We start from the raw sequence: 26413 nt of genomic DNA, 5'->3' as shown, positions 1-26413 counted from the left end.
ATAAGTTGTGCTATCACTAAACATGTTTTGAACTGTACAGTGTTACTCATCATCCGGGGGTTCTGTCAACACAAGTAAAACTAACTTCTTAGCTGAAATTCTCAGCAATGATTGGACAATACTGATAATAATAATTTAACATTCACTCAGCTCAGCAATGGAAATGTTTAATGTGGTTATATTACATGTGAATTAATGGAGTACTGACTGTATAAGCCATGAAAAAAAAAAATCTGCCTCTGTTATGTGTAGCCCTGTTTAGGCTTCAGTGTCAATAAATGTAAAATTCAATTTTAAAAAAGCAGAAATGAATAAATCTGCAGCCTCTAATCTGACAAGTGCCATGTTGCAGTACACATTCACTGTAATTATCTTAAACACACTATATGTGAATAAAACAGAATTGATGCAACATAACCGTGGACAGTTAGACAAAGGCAATATTTCCAGGCTTTGAAAAAACAGAGGCATGGACCGTAATGAGTGATTAGATTAATGAACAAATGAATAAGTCCATGGCTCACCATTTGTTTATACAATAAATCAAAAACAAGGTTCATCCATCCATCCATCCTTCCAATTTCTATACACACTTACACCAGTTGGGGTCACGGGGGTGCTGGAGGCTATCCCAGCAGAATCAGAAGAAGAAGAATCAGAATTGCCTTTATTGTCATTGTAATTTGCATTACAACAAGATTTGAGTTCAACTCCAAAAAGGTGCTTTCCATGGTGCAAGTAGTTTTTAGCCAAATAAAAGATAGTGAAATTTAACTAAATTATTCAGAGTATATGTACAACTAATAAAAGTACGAGGGCTGTCAATAAAGTAACGGTCCTTTTTATTTTTTTCAAAAACTATATGGATTTCATTCATATGTTTTTACGTCAGACATGCTTGAACCCTCGTGCGCATGCGTGAGTTTTTCCACGCCTGTCGGTGACGTCATTCACCTGTGAGCACTCCTTGTGGGAGGAGTCGTCCAGCCCCTCATCGGAATTCCTTTGTCTGAGAAGTTGCTGAGAGACTGGCGCATTGTTTGATCAAAATTTTTTCTAAACCTGTGAGACACATCGAAGTGGACGGTTCGAAAAATTAAGCTGGTTTTCAGTGAAAATTTTAACGGCTGATGAGAGCTTTTGAGGTGATACTGTCGCTTTAAGGACTTTTCACGGTGCGAGACGTCGCTCAGCGCTCTCAGCCGCCGTCGTCAGCCTGTTCAAGCTGAAAACCTCCACATTTCAGGCTCTATTGATCCAGGACGTCGTGAGAGAACAGAGAAGTTTCAGAAGAAGTCGGTTTCAGCATTTTATCCAGATATTCCACTGTTAAAGGAGATTTTTTTAATGAAAGACGTGCGGACGGGTCCGCGCGTCGGGACGCAGCCGACGCGGTGCGGCGGCACAGTAAAATAAAATACAATAAAATAAAATGTGGACCAAGTAAAATGTAAAACGAGAATTATATACAACTGTGGAATCATATTGCATGGGAATATTGCACATGGTTTACAGATATTGCACAGGAAACTTGAAGATGCGGATTAGAGTGATTTGTTATTGTTCAGTGCACTGATCGCTCTGGGGAGAAAGCTGTCCCTGAGTCTGTTTGTCCTAGTTTTGATCTATAGTTTGACCTATACCGTCGGCCGGAGGGTAGTAGGTCAAACAGGTGGTTGCTAGGGTGAGATGTGGCTTTGCTGATGCTGGCAGCTCTGCTGAGGTAGTGACCTGGCCGCGCTGTACAGGGCCCTGTCCCCTGATTTAAAGGCGGTGTTGAGGCTTTTTAATAGGGACTGGACTGCACTGTTCTTTTGTTGATGGTGACAGTGTCAACACAGTTCTTAATGTAAGAGAGTATGGTGTCGGTCTACTGCTACAGGTTGGGGCTGGAAAATAGATCCCATACAGTCCATGAGAAGCAGTCCTGTAGCTGAGAGAGTGCCCCCTCAGGCCAGGCTTGGATTGTCTTCCATTGTGGCTTTGTTCGCCTCAGCAGGGGGTGTAGGTGGGGGTGAGGGACAGGCAAAGATGCTCAGATCCAGCGAGATGGGGAGGGGATGACTTTGTACACGTGTTTTATGTTTGAGTAAACATGGTCCAAAGTATTTTCCCCACTGGTGGCACACTTCACGTACTGGACGAACTTAGGGAGCACAGTCTTTAAACATGCTTGGTTGAAGTCACCAGCAACAATACATATGCCATCCGGGTGGGCCAGCTGCTGTTTATTTACACAGGCAAGCAAGAGGCTAAGGGCTGTGCTAACATTAGCATCGGGTGGGAACAGCAAACACAAGTGTTTTGTTTTATGTAAAAATGCCAGAAGAAACCCAGGTTGTTTCTCCATTATTTTCAATTGGAATCATTGCAATCGATTCCTGTTTGCTATTTAGAATCCTGCTATGTCAAACACTGTCATCTTTGTTCCAGAGTAATATATATACGTTGTCTGAAATTCAGTTTGCATTTATTCAACTGCACGTATCTTAAACGTAGCAGACACGGATTATCTGGAATTTTGTTTTGGTAAGTTTTCACTGTCTCTACTGTCATCTACTGGCCAGTAGTGTTCATGGCAGTATGAGTGTCTGGACACCAGTAGATGGCAGTGTCTATTTATTTTGACCCCAGTTATATCAGATGGTTGTCAAATAACTTGACTTTTTGGCTTTTTGCAAATATTTTTTTTTTTTTTACAAATAAAAAAGGCATATTTTACAAAAACATATTTACATGTAAACATCAACACACACCTCACATTAACATGTTGGTTTTACATAGAATGAATGAGTCAACCAATCAGTGTTAGCGGAGGCACATTTTAGCCATAATCCCTTTGGCATCTGTCTGTGTTTGTTATAAAACATCAGAATTAGTGCATTATTTAAAATTAAAAGATATATGTTGTATTTTAACTTGTACAAATGACAGAATTGACATTAATGGAGTTATTCTATCGGTATAAATTGTATTTATAAATCAAAACCATAAGTCAGCACTGCTTATTTTACAAGACCTCCACGTCACAGTGACACTGCTATTGAGTAGAGAGTTGAGCTTCACTGCCTCTCAACTGTTTTACTGCTTGAAGTTATGTAGTAAACAGGAGCTTCCAGCAGTGGGCAGGGTGCTCAACGACAGAAGTGCTGACTCATTGTTTGGGTCTGTGGTTGCCTTTGATGCTACCAGAAGTGATTGTGGTGTTAAAACTCAAAATCAGCTTGTTAGTAATTGTAAGTGTACCGGAGACAATACTAGAAGTTATTGGTATCTGTAGCTTCCGATAAATTTTGGGTGGTTTATCAGTTTAGCTTTATAAAATCAGCTAACTTTTCAGTTAGCTGATTATCTGTTATCAAAGCTACCTTTTTGTTTAGCTGTGCCCACCACTGGACATAACTACGCAGTATGATTCTGCTGCTCCCTTTATTACGGTAAAATCTAGCTGCAGTTTGAACAATGAAAAAGTATAGTAGTGGGGCAATATAGCAAAACAATTGTTCATTTTGTGATAAAAGCATGGAATTTGGCACACATATTCCAAATTAACTAATGTATTTTCAGATATGGAGCCATCCTGGAGCTGACCTGTAATGGGCTAATGGGGTTAATAAAGAAAACTATACCACATTATTTGTCTGATCATAATGATTCCAAAAAGGTATAGTTTGAACTATCTATGACTGAATGTTCTGGAGTTATGGGGTAAAAACAGCGCAAATGGTGACAAAGATCAGTTTCAGTTTGTGCAGGGGTCAAAAGTTATAGTTGCTCCAATTTTGGTAAAAAAAAAAAAAAAAAAAAAGTGATGTAATTATTGGTTGAAATTAAAAATTAATAAATGGAATAGTTTTGACTGTGTTGAATCATGGAAATATAGACTGGAATGGACATGCGCGCCTCAGTCTATTAGCGTCGCTCAGGACAGGAAGGCAACATTACTAAGGGTGGAGATGTGCCGATCATCAATAATAAACTGACCGCTTTTTTTTGCACTAGCATCGCTATTTCTTAACGGATTTTAATAAATGTAGGCTTGTTTTAAAGCCTTTTGAAAGCTCTTTCCAATGAACCTATGCATGTGTGGGTGAAAAAAAAAATACTTTTATGTAAAATGCAGAAATCTTTGGAAATTATGACAAACTGTGCTGCTTTTCTCACTCTATTGTCGCTATTTGTTAACAGATTTTAATAAAAGTAGACTTGTTTTAAAGCCCTTTAATTGCTCTTTCTAATGAACCCATACATGTCTGGGTAGGAAAAAAGTTTTATATAAAGTGTGGAAATTTGGGGATTTTACTGTGTTTGGGGAATTTACTGTGTTTTGTTTTTGTTTGTTTTTTTTGTTTGTTTTTTTTTTGTCGTCATAATTCTCCATGGATTTTTATAAATGAGGCCTTGTAAGTTGTATTCATGCTCATTAAAAGCTCTAATGAACCCATACATGCCTGGATAAAAAAATCCTTATGTATTAAAATATAAATCTGAAGTATGCCTTGCCATTGTGGTCATTTACCTTGCTGCTTTTTCCACTATAATATTACTGCTAGTCTTTTAATGACAACAACATCTATATGATTTTTACTAACATTTTATTACAAGTAGATATAAAGCCATTCAGAATTTATGACTTTTGACCCTCAGTCAGGGTAAAGTACCTCCTCCATCCCCTCCAACCACACTGTTAAAATTTAAATGCTGCCTGTGACCACCATGTACATATTAAACAACAACTGCAAGTATCTATATATATATTTAAACATTTTTGTTTCCGTATTTGTATGCATGTGAACGCAGCTTAATGAAAATAACTTATGGCGTTGAGTTGTAGTCTCAGTATATTGATATTAATTGCAACATAATGACTTTAAAATAGACATTGTTTTACATAATTACTTAAGGCTATTGTACAGTTCATTTTAGTATTGGAGAATTTTTTTATGTAGATTGTGCAGTTGATGGTGAAGCACTGGTGCCTTTTTCTCCTCATTTCGCTTCTGTTTAACCGGCTCAAGGCGCTCTCTCCACCCTTAGTAGTGGCTGCCGTAGTCACGTGACATCCATTCCAGTCTCTATTTCCATGTGTTGAATGCTTGGTCCTCCAAAGTAAGGTCAAACAAGGTCGACATCCATTTGATTCTATGACATATGCTACCTCGTAACATGATCATTAACCATGACAGATGGTGCAAACTATTCCTTTTTAAAGTGCTATTAACTCAACCAATAATTTGTATCATTTTTTACCAAAATTGGAGTGACTTTAACTTTTGACCCCTGTATAACATATCAATAAGTGTACATTCTTATGTAACTTACTTTGGCAATGTAAACACTACCTATGGACTACCTATGGAGTTAGTGATTCCTTTCTGATTGTATTCCATTCAGTTGGAATCCTTTATGACATATATATTAAAGTAGAATTGCCCTTTAACAGTTTCAGTGGGCATTGGAATAGTTGTGCTCATTGTGAATCTTTACCATTGTGTCCTTTGTGCATTCCTGACAGTAGCTACTAGATTTGCATATTTTAACATTCTGAAGAGACTCATTGGTCCAATTTCTTGTCTTGCTCTCATTCCATTGCCTTAATGAAGTTTCCGTATGGTCATGCAGCCAAACAGGGTAGCAGATGTGAAGCTGGCCCAGAATTATGCTATTTCCTTACGTTTACCGCCATAATTTCTCTGTCGCTCTAGAATTTAATGGCAGTTTTTGTTTGTTTTGGGTTTTTTTACAAAGAATAATAATAATAATTTGACATTGTTTCCACATGCCAAAGGAAAAAAACAACATGGGTAGAAATGTAGCAGTCACTACATCATCGTCATTCTGTCATCTTCTTTCTTCCCCACATGACACCAAAATGGAAAATTGTCAGGTGATCCACGGAATTCCATGCAAGTGGGAAAGAAGCTCAAAGAAGACTCCTGTGAAGAAGACATAAGCGTGCTTTGAATTATTTATGATCTCTCTCAGCCATTTCCTGCTGTTTATTATGAATGTTGAACATACATTTTCCAAAAGCCTATGGCAGTTGTTTCCAGCACAATTTGAATTGGATTGGGCTGACTGCCCTGATACTTCTGGGACATCCTAATCCTGTGACATGCGGCTGACAGCTCTCCTTTCTGCAGAGCCTGCACTCCTTGGGGAGACAGGCGGAGGAACTCTCTGCTTGTCTGCCATTATTCTGGCTTGTTAGTGCCATAGCCTTATTTGTTACTTCGATGAAAGTGGCTCCTCCAATCACTCCTTGTGAAAATCAGAAAGTGGCGTTTTCCCGTGCCTTACAAGACAGACAATGAGTGTTTGGTTTTCTCCGGTATGCTCCGTCTCCCCCTTGACGGTCTCCCACTGGGATGGCACAGACTGAAGCGTAAGGCTTCTCGTAAGGCAGTTCATTTTGATATTGTGCACAGGAGGGCTGTTAAAATGTCTGAGCTTCCAGGGCTGGCTATGTGACAGGGTCTCACAGTGCATTAGGTAATGATTCTCTCGCATGGCAGTTTCTGTATTGTTGAAATTATTTTATTCATGGTAGTTGAGGTAACCTCAGATATCAGCAGAGGTGGCATCACGGATGAAATTTATTATTGACTGAACCTCCCATTATTTTAGAGCAGTTAGCTCAGTGGATAAGGAGCTGGTCTGCCAGTATGTAGACCTGGGTTTGGATTCAATCATGCTACATGTGTGTCCTTCAACAAGACACTTAATCTGCATTGTCTCAGTTCACCCAGCTGTAAATGGATACAGGAGTTGGCAGGGGAAGTAACCTGTGTTGGACTGACATCATTACCAGGGGGAGTCGGTGGATCCAGACTGATGTGCTGGACAGAAATACTGTGCATATATTTTGAGCAACAAAACAGTGTTCTTGCATCAATGTGGTTCTCTACCACCGTTGTGTTTGACCTATAGAAATGTGTTCTGCACACCCTTGTGTGTGTGTGTGTGTGTGTGTGTGTGTGTGTGTGTGTGTGTGTGTGTGTGTGTGTGTGTGTGTGTGTGTGTGTGTGTGTGTGTGTGTGTGTGTGTGCACGTGCACCTGTCTGAATGCCCATCCATGTATGTGTGTGTCTGTGGCGTGATGTTAGTTCATCTTACATCCCTCTAGTGAGATTTCAAAGGGTGCCGTCCTTCACCTGCTTTTTCAGCGTCAAATTAGAAAAGACTTACAGTAAATGCCCTGAGAATGCCCAAATACCTGTCACACTGTCCACAGTACCATTTCAGCATCATCTACTGGTTGGTCAGGACAGATATGTTGTATTTTTTTTTTTTTTTTTTTTTTTTGGGGGGGGGGGGGGGGGGCGGTTTAGATTTTGTCAGAGAAGGGCCAAGTTTGGAATTTCCTAAACTTCACTGTTCTGCAGTCTGGGAAATACTGGCAATTTGTAGGATTCCCAGTGAGCCAGCCATGCATCGTGTGGTGTGAGGGCAGAAACTCAATTTTTCTTAGGGACAACTGGCATTCATCAGGGATGTGTTCCGGCTCCTACACAGATCAATGCTTGCGTGGATTAGATGTTGGTTAGGGATGTGAAAACTTGTGGCCTAGCTGCCTTTGTTGGTGGGAAAGGGTTACTTTGAAGATGCTATTCTTTTTATTATTATCATTATTATTATTATTATTACCCTGATAGACCTCTGTTTTTTGGGGGGGTTTGGTTGTTTGTTTAATATGATCCATGAAATCACCATCTTTGTGGATGTTTGGAGTGGTAGTTGGTGAATCATTGGATACTCTGATTGTAGTGCTTGAGGAATCAGATTGTCCTGGATCAAGACAAAGATCCAGGGCCCATATCCATGAACCAACTTAAAGCCCTCTCAAAGAGTTCCTAACTTAGCCTAAAATTCCCTGGCAAGTTGTCTTAGCTAAGAGTGAGCCAGGGGGGTGTCTGAGAGCAACTCTGAACAATGAGGAGCCAGAAACTCCTATCTTTGTGAGGAGGCAGGGTTGACCCTGTTGCTAGGTATGACTCAGTCCTCTTCCAGCTGTGAGTGGCTGTCACAGAAAGGGGAGGACAAATTTTTAAAAAATGCGGTCCGCCCTCCTAGTCATGAATGGACAGTGAAATCAAGACATGTAATCGTGAGGATAACTTTGTTATGATGATGAAGCTCAGCAAAATTAAATGAACTGTTACACAGCTTGAAAACATTTGAGCGTACGTCATTCACATGCTGAGCAGCTTTATATTAAAAGCGCGTGTATGTGAGTTTATTTAGTACGTTCATTGTGACTACATAATATAATTGTAAATGCATTAAAAATACATGCACGACACAAGAAAATGAAAACACTTATTTCTATTATGGTCTATTGAAAATCAAATGACAAAATAGAAGTAATAATAAAAGAAAATAACAATATTAATAATACCACTAATAATAATAATAATAAACATGATAATATTAACAGTGTGTATATGATAACAAGAACCTAAAAAATTATAACTACATTAAGACAGAAAATTAACATAAAATAATTACGTAGATCAAGCCAGGAGCATATTACTGACTCACTGTCATCCTACATACGGAGAATATCTCTGCTACCTCTCTGTTTTCTGTCATCTCGTCTGCTTCAGACACTCTTAGGCTTTTTAAAAGTCCTCCTCCCTATTCATGCCAGTTTACCAGTTTAAGGCCTAAAGTGCTTTGCGGACAGCTTTCATCTTACCAAGGGAAAATTCTAAGAAATTTCTAAGAATTTGAGGAATTCTAAGAATTTTCTTAGAATAACATCACTAGGAACTATTTTAGCCTTTGGCTGCTTCGTGGATACGGGCCCAGGTTTTAAGACTTTAAAGACTTCCTGGACCTGGCCATCAGACGTGTACCTGTATAAGGAGACTTGTAGAGACATTCAAGAGACATTGTAGTGACTACTGTAGTGACTTGTAGCCCCCACTGTGAGAAGGTGGGGGCTTTCTGCATCTGGCCTCAGGTCAAGTGATAACACAGTCTGTCAACTTAAGGCATTCTGGCCTTATAAATGTCTGGAGAGTCAGTTCTTTGTTAAAAGTGGAACATTATGGCAGCTTTTGATTCTGTACAGATATGTCTGTGGCTATATTGAATACAGTAGCTAGAGGGAAGGGCGGGGGTGGTGGGGTTGCAACCACTTGAACCCACAGAGCTGCCACTGATATAGGTCCATACCAAATCCACTGACATAGAGCAAACTAGAGCAGCCGAAAGCACAAGCGCGGACACGCACGTGTGCGATCTTTAGTGCTCAGCAGGATAAATAATTTACTATTTAGATTATCCCCATTAATTTTGCAGCGTCTTTGCTTTACAATTTTTTTTTAACTGTTGCTGATGGTTTTTGAAGAGTACTGTGCATGTTTCCAGAGTTACCACAATAAATGATAAATTTTGACATTTTACATAAGAACTGAAGGTACACTGCCATACAAAATCTTAAAAATCTCTCACTCAAAAAGGGGAAAAAAAGTCAAGTTTCAGCAGTTACTCGCGTTTCCTGCCGCCTGCTAACAGTTTCCAAAGTATAACCGCCTGGCAAGGAGCAGACGCTTTAGCAGTGAGAACTCGTTTGTCACATACCCCTGTCATCTGTAGCATTACCCCAGGAGGGCATGGAGAAATTGGATTTGGGTGAAGAATGTGACGGAGTCATCTCAGGGGATAGATGTGACATTGGTTGTGTGCGATGAAGAAGTGGTGATTGAGGTGGTGTGTGCACATTGGTACCCCTATCACCCGACGCTCTCCATCTCCCATCCCACCAACTCCGCTTCCAGACGTCTCAGCACTACAGCTTTACTAATGGCTTTCTTATTGGGTTATGGTTTAGTTACACTGCCGGAAATGCTGTTACAGCCTCCTGCCGGTGTGAAACAATCTCTCCAGCATTTCCTCAGACAGCCACCAACTGCTTTTAGTGAATGCAATCACTCCATGCTGAAGGAAAATATTCAACCTCTAAATAACGCAATTAGGATTTTTCAGTTTGTCTTTATGGTTAGTATTAAATCCTTAATACAAAATATGAACACTATGCTGAAATTTGATTCCTTAGAGATCACTATGGATTGTAGCTTCCATCCAACTGAATGTGTTTGTGTAGACCTTAGTGTGCTGGCCAAAAAATTAGGTGTGGTTAGGTGGATTGCTGTCGTGTGGAAGCAGAAATTCATTGCACCATAGTCCACAAAAAAACAAAAAAAAACAAAAACTGGTCTAAAGTCATTTACAGCACTCCCACCGATTTACCTACACCAATGAACTTTAGCAGGCTGTTGTGTTTTCACCCATTTGATTGTGAGCTGCCTGGAGCCCACAATTCTTCATATATCACTATGAAATTTTTACTGAAGATTCATATCCTGATAGGCAAGAACTGATTAAATTTTCAAACACATACATCAAAAGTCAAATCAGGAAAAGACTTGGAAAATTGGAAAAAAAAAATCCATATCTTTAACATTGAAACGATTTTCAAAAATTCATAACTGTCAAAAAAGATCAAATTATTTTCATATTTGAATACATTATATAGGATGGTATCCTTTATCAACTGGCAATGTTTGATCCAGGTCTGATCCAGATTACAGATTTGTGGCCATTTAATTTTAACATTGAAAACCCCACTTAATGTATATTTTACATTAGATCTTAATCAAACGTGCCCCCATCACTCTCATATTTGAATGTGAAGTGCACTCACTATCGCCTGACAAAGCTTGGATTTTGTGGACATTCGAATTTAGTATTGAAAACCCAATTTGGTGTACATTTAGCATAATATGTCAATCAAAAGTTCCTCAATCACTCTCATTTTTCTGTTATGGATTGCCTGTTTGTCTATCTTCCAGTTATCAGTCAGAAACCAAGTATCAAGCAACTATGGCAAATTGTGCACATCAGATATAACCAATGTTCTGTGAAAATTATCTGGAAAGAAAAAAAATCAAAAACTGAAAAAGTTGAGAAAAAAATTGACAACACAATACAAAAACGTCCATTCAAGTGCATGAACTAAATACATACTCCTGATATTTGATCACATCTAATTTAGCTTATGTAAAGCCACTTCTAACAGGACTTTGACCTTGAAAAATGTTTCCAAGGTAAAAATTTGTGGAATTGGAAACTAGTGTTGGTGGAGCTTTGTGCTCTACAAGTGCAGTGCTCCAGTTACTTGGAGTAATATTCACATAGACTTAACATGAGCAGGATCATGATGCATGTACACGATAGTACTATAAAACTCAAAATTGGATACTGCACTAAATTATGTAAAAATAAGCTCTAATGGAAAAATAGAAAGCTCTTTACTGCTTTTCTGCTTCACCTCAGGGAGCTCTGGTGGCTGCTCTCTGCTGGCATTTTCTCATGAGTTTGTGTAGATCCATTCACTTAATAGAAACCTGCTCTCTTGAGTCTGTTTTCTTAATAACAGTCATAGACTCTATATATCCTGGACAAACCCTCTGTGATGTTACCCACAGGTTTTCTGAAGAGCAGCTTTAAAGCTGAGAAAGAGTAGCTCTAGGTGGCACCTTCTTGGCAGTGCTTACTCCGCTTATGTCCCGGCTAACCCATAATTGGGTAAATAGGTAGAAAGTGGGTAAAACCTTGCATTACATTGGTAGAACAAATGCAACCCGAGCACGCCCCCATTTTAGAGTTATCAGGCTATTCCACAGTCTGCTGTTCCTTCCCATTTAATCTCAAATAGCAAATTGGGGCACGTTTTGAAGCATCATAGTAACTTCTTGATCCATCTTTGGCAATCTTGAACAATCATGGCATACATATTAGTTATTGCCATCATTAGCACCAGATTTGAAATTGGGATTCACTTTTTGAACTGTTAAAATTTTTTTATCTAAATTCTAAATTCTTGAAATCTTTGATAGTACATGGTAACTTACAGTTAATCATAGTCTTAATGGGTTCAGTCATGGTCAAACATCTTTAAATATTGTATACCTAGATACTGTGGCTTGAAACTTATTTGATCATGTTCCATTGGAGTTTTGAATTAAACAGTTTAAGCAATTTCAGATTGTTTGAATTTTTTTGGATCATGGGCAACCATAGTAGAATGGCACCCTATGGAATAGCTCTGTTAAAAAAGAAGCTAATGCTAACAGGCTAACCTTGTTTCAAGGGTTTAAGGAGTTTTTTGTGCGGCCTAAACAGTAGCTTGGTAGCTGGGAAAATATGTTAAACTGATACACTTGTCATGGAGGGAAAACATTAACTGTATAAACCAAAACCATTTTTTTCTACCAGGCTGTATATTTCTGCTGTCAAGTTGGGCATTTTAACATGAAATTCAATGATAAGTAACTCCATTTTGGAGCCAGCCTCAAGTGGCCTCTCAAGGAACTGCAAGATTTTCCACTACTGGGTTGGTTTCATTTCAGATGTCCTTAGATTGGGGCTTGATAGCAGTGCACCAAGTGTACTCCAGCTTGTAAAGGAGTTGACAGATGATTTATTCCATATTACACGAAAAACAAATGTTGCTACTGCAAGCAAATAAATCCTACATTTTTTCACCCTGCACCCTGTTTACACTGATACTGTGCACCTTTTACATAGCAAAGTAGATTTGGACTCATCTGCCCCAAAAGCATTTGTGCTATATGCACCCACCATCAAGATAGGGCCCTAAGTGTGCACTACTGTATTTGTTCAAAGTCTTATTTTATTTTATCATTAGAGATATTTTTAAGTTGTCATTTTTGTGCTTATTATGTTGATCACTGCCTCCCAATTTCTATGCATAGTACCTAAGATTCTGAAGCGTGTATTCTTAATGAAGGTTAATATAAGTATGCACAAAGAAAGCAAAGTCGAACTTTCACAATGATGCATATGTACAAAGTCTGAGAATTAGAAATAAATTGTTGAAAGGCCAATAATGTATGCACTAGAGCAATGAGCAGGTGTAGAATTGGAGACATGATGAGGTTAGCAGGGTGAGGCTGGAGAGGGTCAGGATGGCGTTGTGCCCACAACCTGACTTTCAAATTTTTATTGTTGAGCTAAATTTTCTTAATTTTTACCCATAGGAAGGGCAACAACATGCAAGTGGTTTAACTGCCAATCGTGGACAACTGGAAGAACAAGTAACATTTTGTTTTATAGCTGCTGCTCTTTGTTTAATTAGTGTAACGCAGTAACAGCCTGTCAGAGGTGACAGACAATTAATCACCTCTAATGTCAAAACCATTGCTTCAGTTGGTTAAATAATGATTAGGGGGGTCTGCTTTTCCTGCAGGCTTCTGTGCATTTGTGGTGTAGAACAAAGTTGTTGGCTGTAACAACAAGACAGTTGCGAGCAATGTAATTGTTACATGACACTTGGTGAAGAAAAAGTGTATAGTAAAATGAAGCAATTACTAGTGACAAGATTAGACTGTGTGTGCGTGTGTGTGTGTGTGTACGTAATCCACCAGTGCGCTGAATAATGAAAACGTCTAAAATATGTACATTGGTTGCACATGTTCAGAATGTATCCAAATTTCATAATTTTCTTATGTTTCCCAATTAACAACGTAAGAAAATTCTATTATTTGAATAAATTCTGATCATATACATCTGATGTGCATATTTAAATCATAGAAATTCAAGAGACATATTTTTCAGTGTGTATCACATTCTTATCATTTGAGGACCACGTTGGAAATAAATGTGTTTTATACTTCATGTGTTATCCGAGGTACTTATTGATATTTGTATTTTATATGTATCCCAATAAAGCCATACTGTACCATTATGTCAGTACCAAACAGGTCATTTCACACACTTTCTGTTCGTTGATTTATTGAAACTATAATAAGCCTGTTTTCACCAAACTTTGAGATAGATACATAGATAAATAGATAAAGTGTAACAGTGCAATTGCACAGATTTTTAAATTTATTTTCCAGATTTTTTTCTTGAATTTTAAAAATACATAAAATATCAATAAAATTTACATGTATATTATAAAATATAATAGTACAATAACATGCTGTTGTCATGTGGTATGCATTTTCTGAGTCCCGACGTTCATGCCCAGTCACCCAAAATGACAGATATTTGTCTAACTCGCGCGAATATCTGTCATTGCGGGCGACTGGGCATGAATGGAGGGACTCAGAAAATGCATACCGCACGACAACAGCATGTTATTTGCATTATTGTCACTTTTTACTGAGATACACAACATGTAACACGTATATAAAAAGTTGGCTCACTTAACTTTTGTCATGTCAGCTGGCGCACGACTCTCCAAATTTGGCAGTGCGTCCTCATCAAGCTGGCTGCTTTAGCTGCTGTTCATTGTCGTACTCTCCATGAGAAATCATCCGGAATATCCATATTGGGACCAAAACACACTTCTCGCCTTTTCATCTTTTCCTCTGCGGACAGTTTCCCCACCCCCCCTCTGCGGACAGCTCTTGGGCTGCGCGCTATGACGTCATTTGTATATGCACAGCGGGCAGGTATAGCCAGGTAGCATCAACGTAAATCTACGATACCGGCCTAGCAACACCTCGGTAAGTGATAATAATGAAAAATATCTTACTGAATAGGTTTTATTATCATTTTACAGTCTTTTTATAGAACCCCAACTGTCAGAATATTGTTGGTTGGTTGTTTTTTTGCAGTATAGTGTTGTGCTTTCATTGAGACACAAAGCTACAATGCACAATATCACATTCAACATACACAAAGCTACAATGCACAATATCACATTCAACATACACAAAGCTACAATGCACAATATCACATTCAACATACACAAAGCTACAATGCACAATATCACATTCAACATACACAAAGCTACAATGCACAATATCACATTCAACATACACAAAGCTACAATGCACAATATCACATTCAACATACACAAAGCTACAATGCACAATATCACATTCAACATACACAAAGCTACAATGCACAATATCACATTCAACATACACAAAGCTACAATGCACAATATCACATTCAACATACACAAAGCTACAATGCACAATATCACATTCAACATACACAAAGCTACAATGCACAATATCACATTCAACATACACAAAGCTACAATGCACAATATCACATTCAACATACACAAAGAGGCACTCCTAGGTAATAATTATGCCAACATCTTTATCATTCATCTGTGGAAGGATTGAAATCTCCTGCAGAGCATTACCTGCAACTCAAGTTCTTCCAATACAGTAAAACACAATACATTGAGATACAGATAGAATATATAGAAGAGTGTAGAACTGTGCCCATGGTATTCCCTGATGGCAACTGTGTTTTAGCAGTTATTGATTTTGTGTTATAGAACTTCCATTTAATGGGCTTGTCATGTGAACAAGAGCAGTCTACCAAATTATCAGATCATTATCTATTGATGCCTGGTTTGATGGGTTTTTTTTATGACTTCAGATTTGTAATACACACACACAGACAGGGTATCCTTTCTTTGCTGTCATTGAACTACAGCAAAAATATTTGTTTTGTCCTTATATTCACAGAATGAGAAACCTATATAAATCCATTTACAGTATTGTGGACAGGTATAGCACAAACATAATGACTGTAGGTTATGATCTTTGCAGTAAATACAGTATTTTGTACTTGTGTGACATTACAACTCCAAGTGAAGGACTTCATATATCTTGTTTACAAGTGATGGAAAATGGAGCGAGACATCAACAGGCGGACCGAGGCTCAGTCAGCAGTAGTGTGAACATTTTTTCATAACACTGGTTGCTGAGCCAGAGCAGTGCTCTCAACGTATTCGTCCATCTCTGTTCCAGCCCTAACCTCTGACTATGGACCTGAGGTGGTGATTGACAGATATAAATCACAGATACAACCTGCCCGAATGAGTGTTCTTAATGGGATGTCTGGACTTACAGACAATATGATAGGTTTTGGCATCCAGAAGGAGCTCCGTCTGATGCTCCCACTCACCGAGAGTAGGCAGAAATGTAGTTTTGGAATGTGATTAAAATACCTCTCTATAGAGAATAACTACATGATCATTTTTGCTGTGTTAACACTGATTGCATATGGAACTATTCAAAAATTTGTTTCAGATTTATTTAACATATACCATTCTAGAAGTAGCAACAGCACAGTGGTTTAGTGGTAAGCACGACTGTTTGTTTGTATGTTCTCGGTTGTGTGGGTCCCCTCGTGGTGCTTTTGTTTCCTCCCACTTCCACAGACATCCAGGTTAGGTGAATTGGTGATTTTAACTTGACCGTTGGTGTGAGTGAGGGTGTAAATGAGTTTATTTGTCAATTTGTGTCAGGCCTATGATAGACTTGCAGGCTATCCAGGGTGTACCCCCGCCTCTCACCCAGTGACTGCTCCAACCCCCAGGTGACCCCTAAGTGAATTTGGAAAATGGATGGATTTATATTGCAGCAAATCCAAACCATTTCTGCATCTCTTCACCACTTGTTCTGTGCCATCAATATAAAATGCCACTAGACTTGTGCCTTAGATGTGTGGTCTAACTTACGTAAGCTGGTGCCACTATGACTGTCTGTCTTTTTTGTTTTAGTTTTTTGCAACAAATCCTGACAAAATAATAATTTCCAGTACATGGACACCAATTCGGTATAACATGTGACCCCTGAAAGGTGGCGTGAATAACACTGATTATGTCATTACAGTGGGACCTGTCAGTGGTTGGACATATTAAGCAGCAACTTAACAATATGTCCTCAAAGTTGATGTTGAAAGCATAAAGAATGGAGATGTAAAAACACTTGAAAGACTGTGACTAGGCCAAATTGTGATGGCTAGATGACTGGGCAAAAATAGCTCTAAAACTGCAGCTGCTGTGGGATGTTACCAGTCTGTAGGGCTGAATACCACCTAGAAGTGGTCCAAGGAAGGGAATCCAGTGAACCAGGTCATGGGCAGCCAAAGGGGCACAAAGGGTGGCCCTTAGACCCCGTCACACATAGCTCAAATGAGGCTGAATGGTGCCTGAATGAAAAATCGGGAAGTTGGGAAGCGTTGAGTTGCATTTTGAAAACGTTGGACAGCATTCTCAGAGCAGTCTAAACAATCGGGCCCATTCGCATGGCTGCTTTGAATGTTTTGCTCATGTTCAAAACAGTCTTGGCGCAGTCAAGATGGAACAACCATCGATCTGCCATCTGACTGTATTCTAAACAATTGAATGGCATCAACACAGCATTCGTGACATTCTGATTGCATTTGGGGGGATGTTTGGCTTGCTTTCGCCCTGGTCGAACATCCCGAATGTCCCTGAATGTACCATAGTAGTGGAAATTTGAGTGCACCTCGGGTGCTGCTGGAATATATTCTGCCAGACCGCAATCCAACCGCAATTGTATGGCTTGTAAGTGCATTCTTACTGTTCTTACTGTATCCTGGCAAAAGTCCAGGTACTCTCACTGTGTACCACCTACATTTGTACTGCATTGAGAGGCTCATTCGCACGGCATATGCATGAATCATTTGGGGCAGGTCCAAGCCAAGCAGAGTCTGGGTATTTGGACGGCTGTCCTCCAAGATGTGGCATGATTTTTTTTTTTTTTTTTTTACATTCCGGCTGATTTGGCTTGGTTCGTGCGCATTTGTAGGAGTGTGACGGTGGTCTAATGGTCCAATGCAATATAAAGATCTGCTGCTACCATGTTGGTGTTTTTCATCTGGCTGCTCCTGTTTTGTGTTTAGGGTTGCCATAGTGGATACACCCAGATCCGCATTGGTATTTGGCATTTGTTATTTTGGTATTTGGTATTTGGCGGTATTAGTTTTACGCCTGACGCCCTTCCTGATGCAACCCCAGTTTTACCTGGAGAAACACACACAGCCGCTGGAGTTCCAAAGAGGTCTCCCATCCAAGTACTCACCAGGTCCCGCACTGCTTAGCTTCTGAGATCTGACGGGGTCACACTGACACAGACCAGATCAGTTGCTTGATCTGCTGCTATCATATTGGTGCCAAATAACACAGAACACCTTCAGAGATCAAGTAGACTTATGCATTTATGGTCAGAGCTGTTTTGATGGCAAATGGGGAACCTTCACAATATTAAGCCAGTGGTCACAATACTGTTGTTGATGGGTGAACATGCACTCCACAGGGCCGCTGACCAAAACGTGTGAGAAAATATGGGACAGGTCTTGAACAAAGGCTGATTGATGAATGTTGTTACATGCAGAATTGGAAGATTTCCAGTATTTTAAAATTTTGTATTAAAAAGTGGCTGTAGATTATGGAAATTGTTTGAACTATGCCTTTGGCACACCCTAGTAAGCCCCCCCCACTCCTACCCCTTCTTTTGAAGTTGGATCTGCCCCTGCACAGGTAGAAGGTGTATTATAATCTTCAGGAAAATCCCCTGCTTTAGATTGCACATTGCCACAATGTTGCATTGCATAATTTGTATCACAATGAATTGTTGCACCACCGTTAGCAGTTCTGTGTTTGTAATAGAAAGAGACAGGCCTTTCTCACTGGATATTTCTAATCAGAGAGCCACATTCAGATGGCGCCAACATTTTCCTAATCACTCATCTTGTTTTCCTCCTCGTTGTCTCTGCAGAGGCCACCATCCTCAGCTATGACGGCAGCAAGTTTATGAAGGTGCAGCTGCCTGTGGTGATGCACACAGAAGCTGAGGATGTGTCACTGCGCTTCCGCTCTCAGCGAGCCTACGGCATCCTAATAGCCACCACATCCCGAGACTCTGCTGACACCCTGCGTCTCGAGCTGGAGAGCGGCCGCGTCCGCCTGACTGTCAATTTAGGTAACGCCTCGGTTGCACCTCCTCAAGCAGCACACTCAAGTGTTAAATTGAGCTTATAACACTTCCACATACATTTAACAGACGTCTTTGCCAAGTATGGAATATGTGTTATTGTATATATGTGTATTGAATAGAAAGAGATGGTAGAGGCTTTCAATGGCCAAAGTCTGCGGCTCTCCGCTCACAGCCAGTTGAGCGCGTGGCTGTTGTTGCCCTGCCGGGGAATGCTCGCTGAACCTCATAACAAATTCCACACATCTCTGTTTCTCCCAACGAACCACCCCTCAAAGTGCAGGTGTGGATGTTTCCCTCCACTGCTTACAAGGGACTCCTAATAAGATGCAGTTTTTAATCGAGCTCCACGCCTTTCCACACGTGTGCACATGCAAACTTATCACGTGTGCATTTTAATCAGTGCAGCAGGAATGCATCATTGCACCTAAACCAACAGCTCAAATGAGCCCATAGAAAGACACCCCCTCACCCCCGCCTCTCCCCACCCACCTCCCGCTGCCTGCAGCAAAGACACAGAAAAATTAAGGGCAAAATGAAAGCAGACGCACACATACGATCGCGTGATTCCCGTGACAACTTTGATAACTCGACGCGGAGCAGCGCCGCATAAATGATAGCCATCTATTTCTCCTTTCCACTGGCTAAACAGAAATGGGTTGCCTAAGCTGAGCTGTTTATCTGCGCATACAAAGCAGACAGCCTATGTGTTTGCTGTCAAACTTAAGGAAGCACGTAGGCAACCCAGAAAAAGACGACCGCGTCACTCGCTGACAGGGCTGACAAGTCGGATGATCTGAGCAGGAGAAGATGCCCTCTGAAAAATCAAACAGGCCACTGAGTTTTGTTTACTTCTGGTTATCTTTGACACATTTTACCTTCCGCGTTTGTCCCTGCCACCCTTGAAAAGCGAAGCATTCCCCGTAAGGGTCGGGCTGGCGTTGATCTCTGGCTGTTTGCGACCACTTTTCTGCTGTGGTTGACAACACACGATGGGCAGGGCCAAATGGGAAGGAGGGGAACGGTATCGATTCGGGTCACCTTTATTTCAGAGCAAAACAAGAGCAACAGAGAGAATTAAAAACTAAATAAATAAAATACATGCAAAATAGATGCCTTTTGTCACATTGCTGTGCAAGCATTTGTCTCACACTGCGGAACAATGTGTAGTCATCTTAGCAGTCTAACGGTAATCGGAAGCACATCTGCTGGAGTAGGATCACCACAATCGTTACTCATTAGAAACAAATAGGAATCAGGCAAACAAATAGGAGTGTAATAGTTTTGCTGGAAGTACAAATGTAGTTTTGCATAGCATAATCATTCATTTAAAGGAGCCCAGTCCATTTCTAGTATAACAAGAACACATGAAATGCAGTGTTTTCTCCTGGAACTGTAATAATATCTGCCAAGATTTCATTCTGACACCTTTTTACATCTGTGGAGAAATGGAAGGAATTCCCACTGGTCAAGACCAATGAGAATATCAGCGTAGTGTGTACTCCAGTGCAGTAAATCACAGACATGAACTCAATTAGTTTTGTCAAATTTAAACACTTATTTGTAATTCATGGGATGCAATTTGATTTGATAAGCAATAAAAGGAAATCTGAATTGAAGACATGCTATATGTCCAGTTGATGTAAAAGAAATAATGGAAAACATGTTGGATGTCTGCATTTTCTCATGGTTTATGCAACCTATGTTGGTTATAAATAAATTACAACAACTTTATGATAATGGATACACTCAACGAATCATTTCATAGGCAGTGTCATTCTTTTGGGTGGTTCAAGTAATTCTCCATACAAATGATTGTGGTAATAAAAAATATTTTCACTCTCGATAACATGATCATTCATACAATACCATTTCTAGCTCAGCTAAGCTTATAAATTTTATGTAAATAGTAAGATTCCAAAGTAATCTTTACTCATTTGTCGAAAACCATAACTAATAAATAAAGGTCCACTTTTAAACGTGTACTCGCACTTCTATTAGCATGGCCATCAGATTTTGTCCTTTTTGCATTATAAATCTTCCGATCAGTGTTTTTTCAACTGTTACTGCAAGTTTCATGCATGCGCAAGATTGTATTGCTGTCTGTTCTACTATACAGACTACACGTGGACTGTATTTGCTAACACATAGAACGAAACACTACAGAAAACACAGTTAAAAGAGATACTAAGCAGTTTTGTTGGTAAAATTAACCAGTAACATGCAAAAATAAACATAGTTGGAAGAGAATTGATTACCTTTAAGCTGTAGCGTGATGGACCCAATGATTCACTGTTGTTGCTGATAAATAATAGCAAAAGAGTCAACTTTTGAAATACCTCCCATGTGGCCCTGCTTGACCTTGACCAAACTCTGATGCTCGTAGTCATCTGGCAGTATATAAAAATCGTTGCTTTGATGCTTTGTTTTAAGGTATATATACACACACACACATACTGTACACACAAAATCAAAAGCATATATTTTAATAATCCTCATCGCTATGGATTTGACATTGCTGTAGTGGTTCTAACCGTGCTATGCTCTTGGGCCCAACTGTGTCGTGGTGCTTTTTACTGGTTCATTGCAGTTTGGGGCAACGGGTGAGAGCATCAGAGGATGAGAGAGTGTCAGTGTGTGTGTCCCCAGAGGGTGGACTGTATGCTTTAATGATGTCTGCAGCTGTAACGTTGAAAGATGGATTTATCTCTCATCTATTCTTCCCCATCTAGATTGTATGAGGATAAACTGTACCTCCAGTAAGTCACCGTTCACCTTTCTTTCTTTTCGTTTACATATTCTCGACACTTTGTGCTTATTATATTTTTGGACTGTTTCTCTGTGGAAATTTGGCTTGATGAATGAACTATGTTTTGTGCAGCTTTTATACATTCCGGACAGTTAAATATTGTAAAGGTATGGCTAAGAACAATTCAAGCAATGTGCCAAAATTGAGTAAGTCTGGCTTGCATCTTGCATCAACATTAACAATTTGAAAAGTTCCAATAGATCACAGTGATGTTGAGTAGAAGGAGGGAGGCTTGAAATGATGACATATCCAATGGGGCCAGGTAATTACAGTCAGGTCCATAAGTATAAAGAGAATAGCACTTTTTTAAAGAAATTTTTGCATCTGTATACCACCACAATGGAGTTGAAATTATACAATTGAGATGTGCTTATACTGTAGATTTTCAGCTTTAATTAGGTTCTACATACAGTAGGTCTATTCCTGCCGGTGTTTATTTACGGATTCCATAGCGTGAAGCAAATGAGTCTACCACTCCCCCTGGTTGTCAAGGAATGCCAGTCAGGTTACTTCCGCCACCAAAGCCAGTACTCAATTACAGCTGGGTGGACTGAAACGATGCAGATGAAGGGTCTTGTCCAAGGATACAGAGGTAGAGTAAATCAGGGCCAGGTTTCATAAAGCAGTCTAATGTTTTAGTCTACTAAGCTTACTTAGTTGACTAAGGTTAGTCAACCATCATTATCCATCTAATCTCAGTTTCACATCGATTGCTAAATTTGTAGATTAGCCATTTGCGTTAGTCAACGATTTTCCAGTCATAGTGGCCTCGCGACTGCAGTTGCCAAGAAATGCCTCCAATGTACACCAGTTTTGTTTACTTCCTGGTTGGTCCATCTGCTACAAACATGGCTGAGTCCACCTCAGCAGAGGAGAACCGCTCCTGACCTCGGCGTCCGTATCCATCTCCAATGGATTATTCCGCGCTCTGAACACCCGCTCCCGGCGGAAGCCTCTCCTTCCTTTCTCCTCCATCAAGTGGTAGTACATGATAGATGCCTTTTAGCGCTTTGTGCAACGACTAATGTCAAAGATGAATTGACTGAGTTTATTCCACTAAACAAGATTAGACTGCTTTATGAAACCAGGCCCAGGACTCAAACCCATGATGATACATTGGTAGTTCAACTCCTATCACTTTAATTCAAGGGGTTTAACAAAAATATCACATTGCAAATTAGGAATTACAGCCCATTTTAAACATTCTTTCCATTTCTGAAGGCCATAAGTAATTGGACAAAGTAAAGACAAGGATATTTATCAGCAGAAAACACTACTGGATTCTGACTACAACCTCATAGACCTGCAGGGAGCTGCTGTCTAGGATAACAGTAAAACTGTTCTTCTGTCCGTGAGATGTGAGCTTTATTCTAGCTCCCCCTGATCCTTACTCTCCTTCTGTTGCTTTACTCTCACTCTGTAGACTGTGTTTGAGTCACTAGAACCATTGTGCTGTAGAGAGGTATTTTTGACACCGACCTCCTCGTGAACCCGTTTTAATTGTAGCAGGCTGAAGGAACGCATTTCAGATTATACATATTCATCCCAACCGGGTCCACGGAGCTCTCTGACAGCATCTGAGAGAAGATACATCCACATACAGTCTGAGATGTGATTCTTATGCAGCTTTAGTTGTAATTCAAGTGGTTTAACAAATATAATAATCATTTAATAATTATGGCCATTTGTACACATTGTGTCTTTATTGTTAGAGCACATTAGTACTTAGACGTATTCAATATTAAGATTATAGTTCATGCAAGTCATCACTTTTACATCTGCCTTTCTATCGATGTGTCAGGGGATGAATACATGAACTGAAGTCATGTCACTGAGTATGTCTTGAAACTGATTTACAGAAAACATTAAGTAATACAAGCTGTATAGTAATTTTGTGTAAAGGAGACATTTCTCAAAAACTGAGTGACTGTGCAAGAATGAGACTAGTGAGGGAAGCCACCAAGACACCCAGACAACTGTGAAGGAGTTCTAGGTTTCTGTGGCTGTGATTGGAGATACTGCAACTTTAGTCTGTTGCATCACCAGTTACCTTCATGTTGGAACAGAGAAGGACTTTAATACAAGGAAACACATCAAATTTAGGATTTTCTTTAACAACAACACAAAATTTCACCTACAGTTTGTCAAAAGCCTGTTTTGGTGTATGACAATCAGTGTTTTATTTGAAATAAAACATGTTTTGCTGTTGTTTTGGTAAAACACAAGCGTAAGGAACAGATGCAGTATTTTTGACATACAATGATTTCCATGTCACCTTTTTTTGTTTTGTTTTTGTTTTGTTTCTTTACTCAGATGTTTCAAGGTACTGGTAAATTGATGAGGCCATTCTTGGCATAGAGGAAATACAGAGTGTGATTTTATTCTTCTCATAACCTGCCTCACAGAGCAGAGAGAAAAGGATGCAGAGGGAGAGAGAGCATACATTTTGTGGGATCCACAGCGTGTGCGTGTATGGTGTGAGACGGATGCCGTTTTGCAACAAAGAGGTTACATTACAATATTTTAGGAGGCAAATATCTCTGACATTTGTTATTCAGGAACTGCAATGAATTAATAATTACTTGTCTGGAATTGTAATACACGAGCCTTTTCCTGTTCAATCATTCCGATGTGACAGACACGGTCAGCAGAAGTAAAATAGGAATGAGACAGTTTATGGAATTTATATGTCTCTAGTGTTACTGTATATACTGTTTAGAAGGAGAAGCAGTTTCCCCTGAAAGCATTAGATCATGTTTGTGTGTGAAGAGGTTTTTGAGTTGATTGGAATAGACACTTCAAAAATCATCAACAACAACAACAACAATACACTGCATATATATTTTAGATGATATTTATTTTACTCATCAAATCATGCAAAGAAAAGCATTATGTGGTTTGGTGTTGGATCATTCAAACAGATCAGATGTTGATTGGAAAGAATGTTGGAATATTTCCAAAAAACATCAGCATTTCTTTGAAAGTGTATAAATTATTATTACAGGAATATTGTTCGGATCAACAAGCAGCTACTCTGCTGTACGTGTGTACTTGAAGTGAAGCAGAGTATAGGTTCTAATTTGCACTTGGCTAAGAGGCCGCTTTAGAAGACAGGTGCTGTGAGAGCTTCTCCAAGTAATGGAGTTTGCGTCAGGAAGAGCATTCTTGGTCAAACTTGTGCCAAATTCCAAAGTTGATCTGTACTGAAACTGCTGTGGTGACCCTAACAAATTGGGAGCAGCCGAAAGACAACCAATCGCTGGCTGTTGCCAGAGTGCCACCATCTTGGTTAGCATCAAACAACCAGGCATGAATACAAATTGATGGGCTTGATCAATGTTTTCAAGAGTTTCACCATAAATCTTCATTTTCCGTGCTATTACTGTGCTGTTACATTTATTCAAACTCAATCCCACATTTGTACAGCCACTATTTATCAAAACAAATACATAAGAGGATCAGACTCTTTATATAATAAACTTGAAGCAAGATAGAAAATAAATCAAGATAGAAAAAAATCAGTTTGTCAAACAGAAACATTTTTAGACACACTAGTCTGTCATGACATGAGCTACTCCTTAATTAATGTCATTATGAAGTTGGGTTAAAGATGGGAAATAATTAGGGGTGAAAGTAATGCACGCTTGCATCATATTAAGGATATTAATATTCAAGACTGCTCTTAACCCACCTGCAGTGCCGCTTTTATGGAGCGCTTCTCTGTGAAAATTTCAAACAAAATAAATAAAATGAAATGGCCACACCAGCCAGGGTGAAAGTAAGATTGTTCAATAATTTCTGGACCAAGTTGAAAGAAATCTGAAAACACTACAGTGGAATATGTAGTATATCATAGAGAAAATTAATTAATTTGTGTATATTCTTATATTAGTAGAATCAGTGGTGGGCACAGCTAACCAAAAAGTTAGATTTGATAACAGTTAATCCGCTAACTGAAAAGTTATCTTTTATAAAGCTAAACCGATAAACCCCTAAAAAAAAATTTGTGGAAGTTACAGATAAAGCTAAACCGATAACTTTCAGTATTGGTTTCAGTAGACTAGTAGTTACGGACACAACAAGCCAGTGTTTCTGTGTCAGATCAGCCTTCTCAGCAAAAGAGACCTTGTGACCAAGGAAGAAGAAGAGGAAGAGGGGAAGAGGAGAGAAGGAGGAGGAGGAGGAGAAGAGGAAGGAGAATAAAGACAATTTCTCTTTACACCATACAGACTTGCTGGTATATCACGCAAGTCATCCACAGGAATACAGTTTTAACTTATGGTTAAAATGTTAACCAAACTAGTTCCAAACAAGTTATTTAAATTAATGTCCCAACTGGCATTTTGTAAAGTGAAAATATCAGCTATATATGTTTTAGTTATAAAGTAATGCACTGATTTTGAATGTATTAGCGTTTGGACACACAATGCTGCAGTGCATTATGGGTAAAGTTTCACAACAGGAGAAATGCACTGAGATGCTCTGATCAGGCCGCTGCACACTAAACTCATTAAAAGCATTAAACTCTTTGTATATTGTGCCTAAAACTGTCATGAATATATTCTCTGGGTTTATAGACGCATGGTAAGTCAATATGGTGTGAAGAGAAATTATCTTTTTTCCTCTCTTTCTTTCTCTTCTGTAACCAGCTCTCCTCTGCCTGCAGAGGATAGAGCTGCCCATCTGCTACAAAACATTTAACAGGTAGGCACTAAAATCTTTGATTTCAGACATCACAAATGTTTTTAACTGTTAAGCTTTATTCACTACGCCTGCAAAAATATGTTAGTGGTCTAAA

At 39.3% G+C, this 26413-nt stretch overlaps 1 protein-coding gene across 6 annotated transcripts in view; it reads left to right on the top strand.

Moving 5' to 3' along the window:
- Window positions 1-26413, top strand: part of LOC117523030 (neurexin-1a-like) — a 976202-nt gene that overhangs the window by 421628 nt on the left and 528161 nt on the right. For 4 of the 6 annotated variants that reach the window (XM_034184445.1, XM_034184444.1, XM_034184442.1 and 1 more), the window contains exons 1-2: window positions 18580-18794; window positions 21539-21565. The exons of 1 other annotated variant lie outside the window; for it this stretch is intronic. In XM_034184445.1, the coding sequence (XP_034040336.1) occupies window positions 18626-18794; window positions 21539-21565 (196 nt within the window). In that variant the 5' untranslated portion in view covers window positions 18580-18625. Of the gene's footprint in view, window positions 1-18579; window positions 18795-21538; window positions 21566-26413 lie in introns of those variants that run through there. One more of the 6 variants, XM_034184443.1, reaches the window with a different exon arrangement.

Source organism: Thalassophryne amazonica, chromosome 13, assembly GCF_902500255.1.
Source record: "Thalassophryne amazonica chromosome 13, fThaAma1.1, whole genome shotgun sequence".
Lineage (NCBI taxonomy): Eukaryota > Metazoa > Chordata > Actinopteri > Batrachoidiformes > Batrachoididae > Thalassophryne > Thalassophryne amazonica.
Note: the sequence above shows the minus strand (reverse complement) of the source record. Positions and strands in the feature narration are given on the sequence as shown.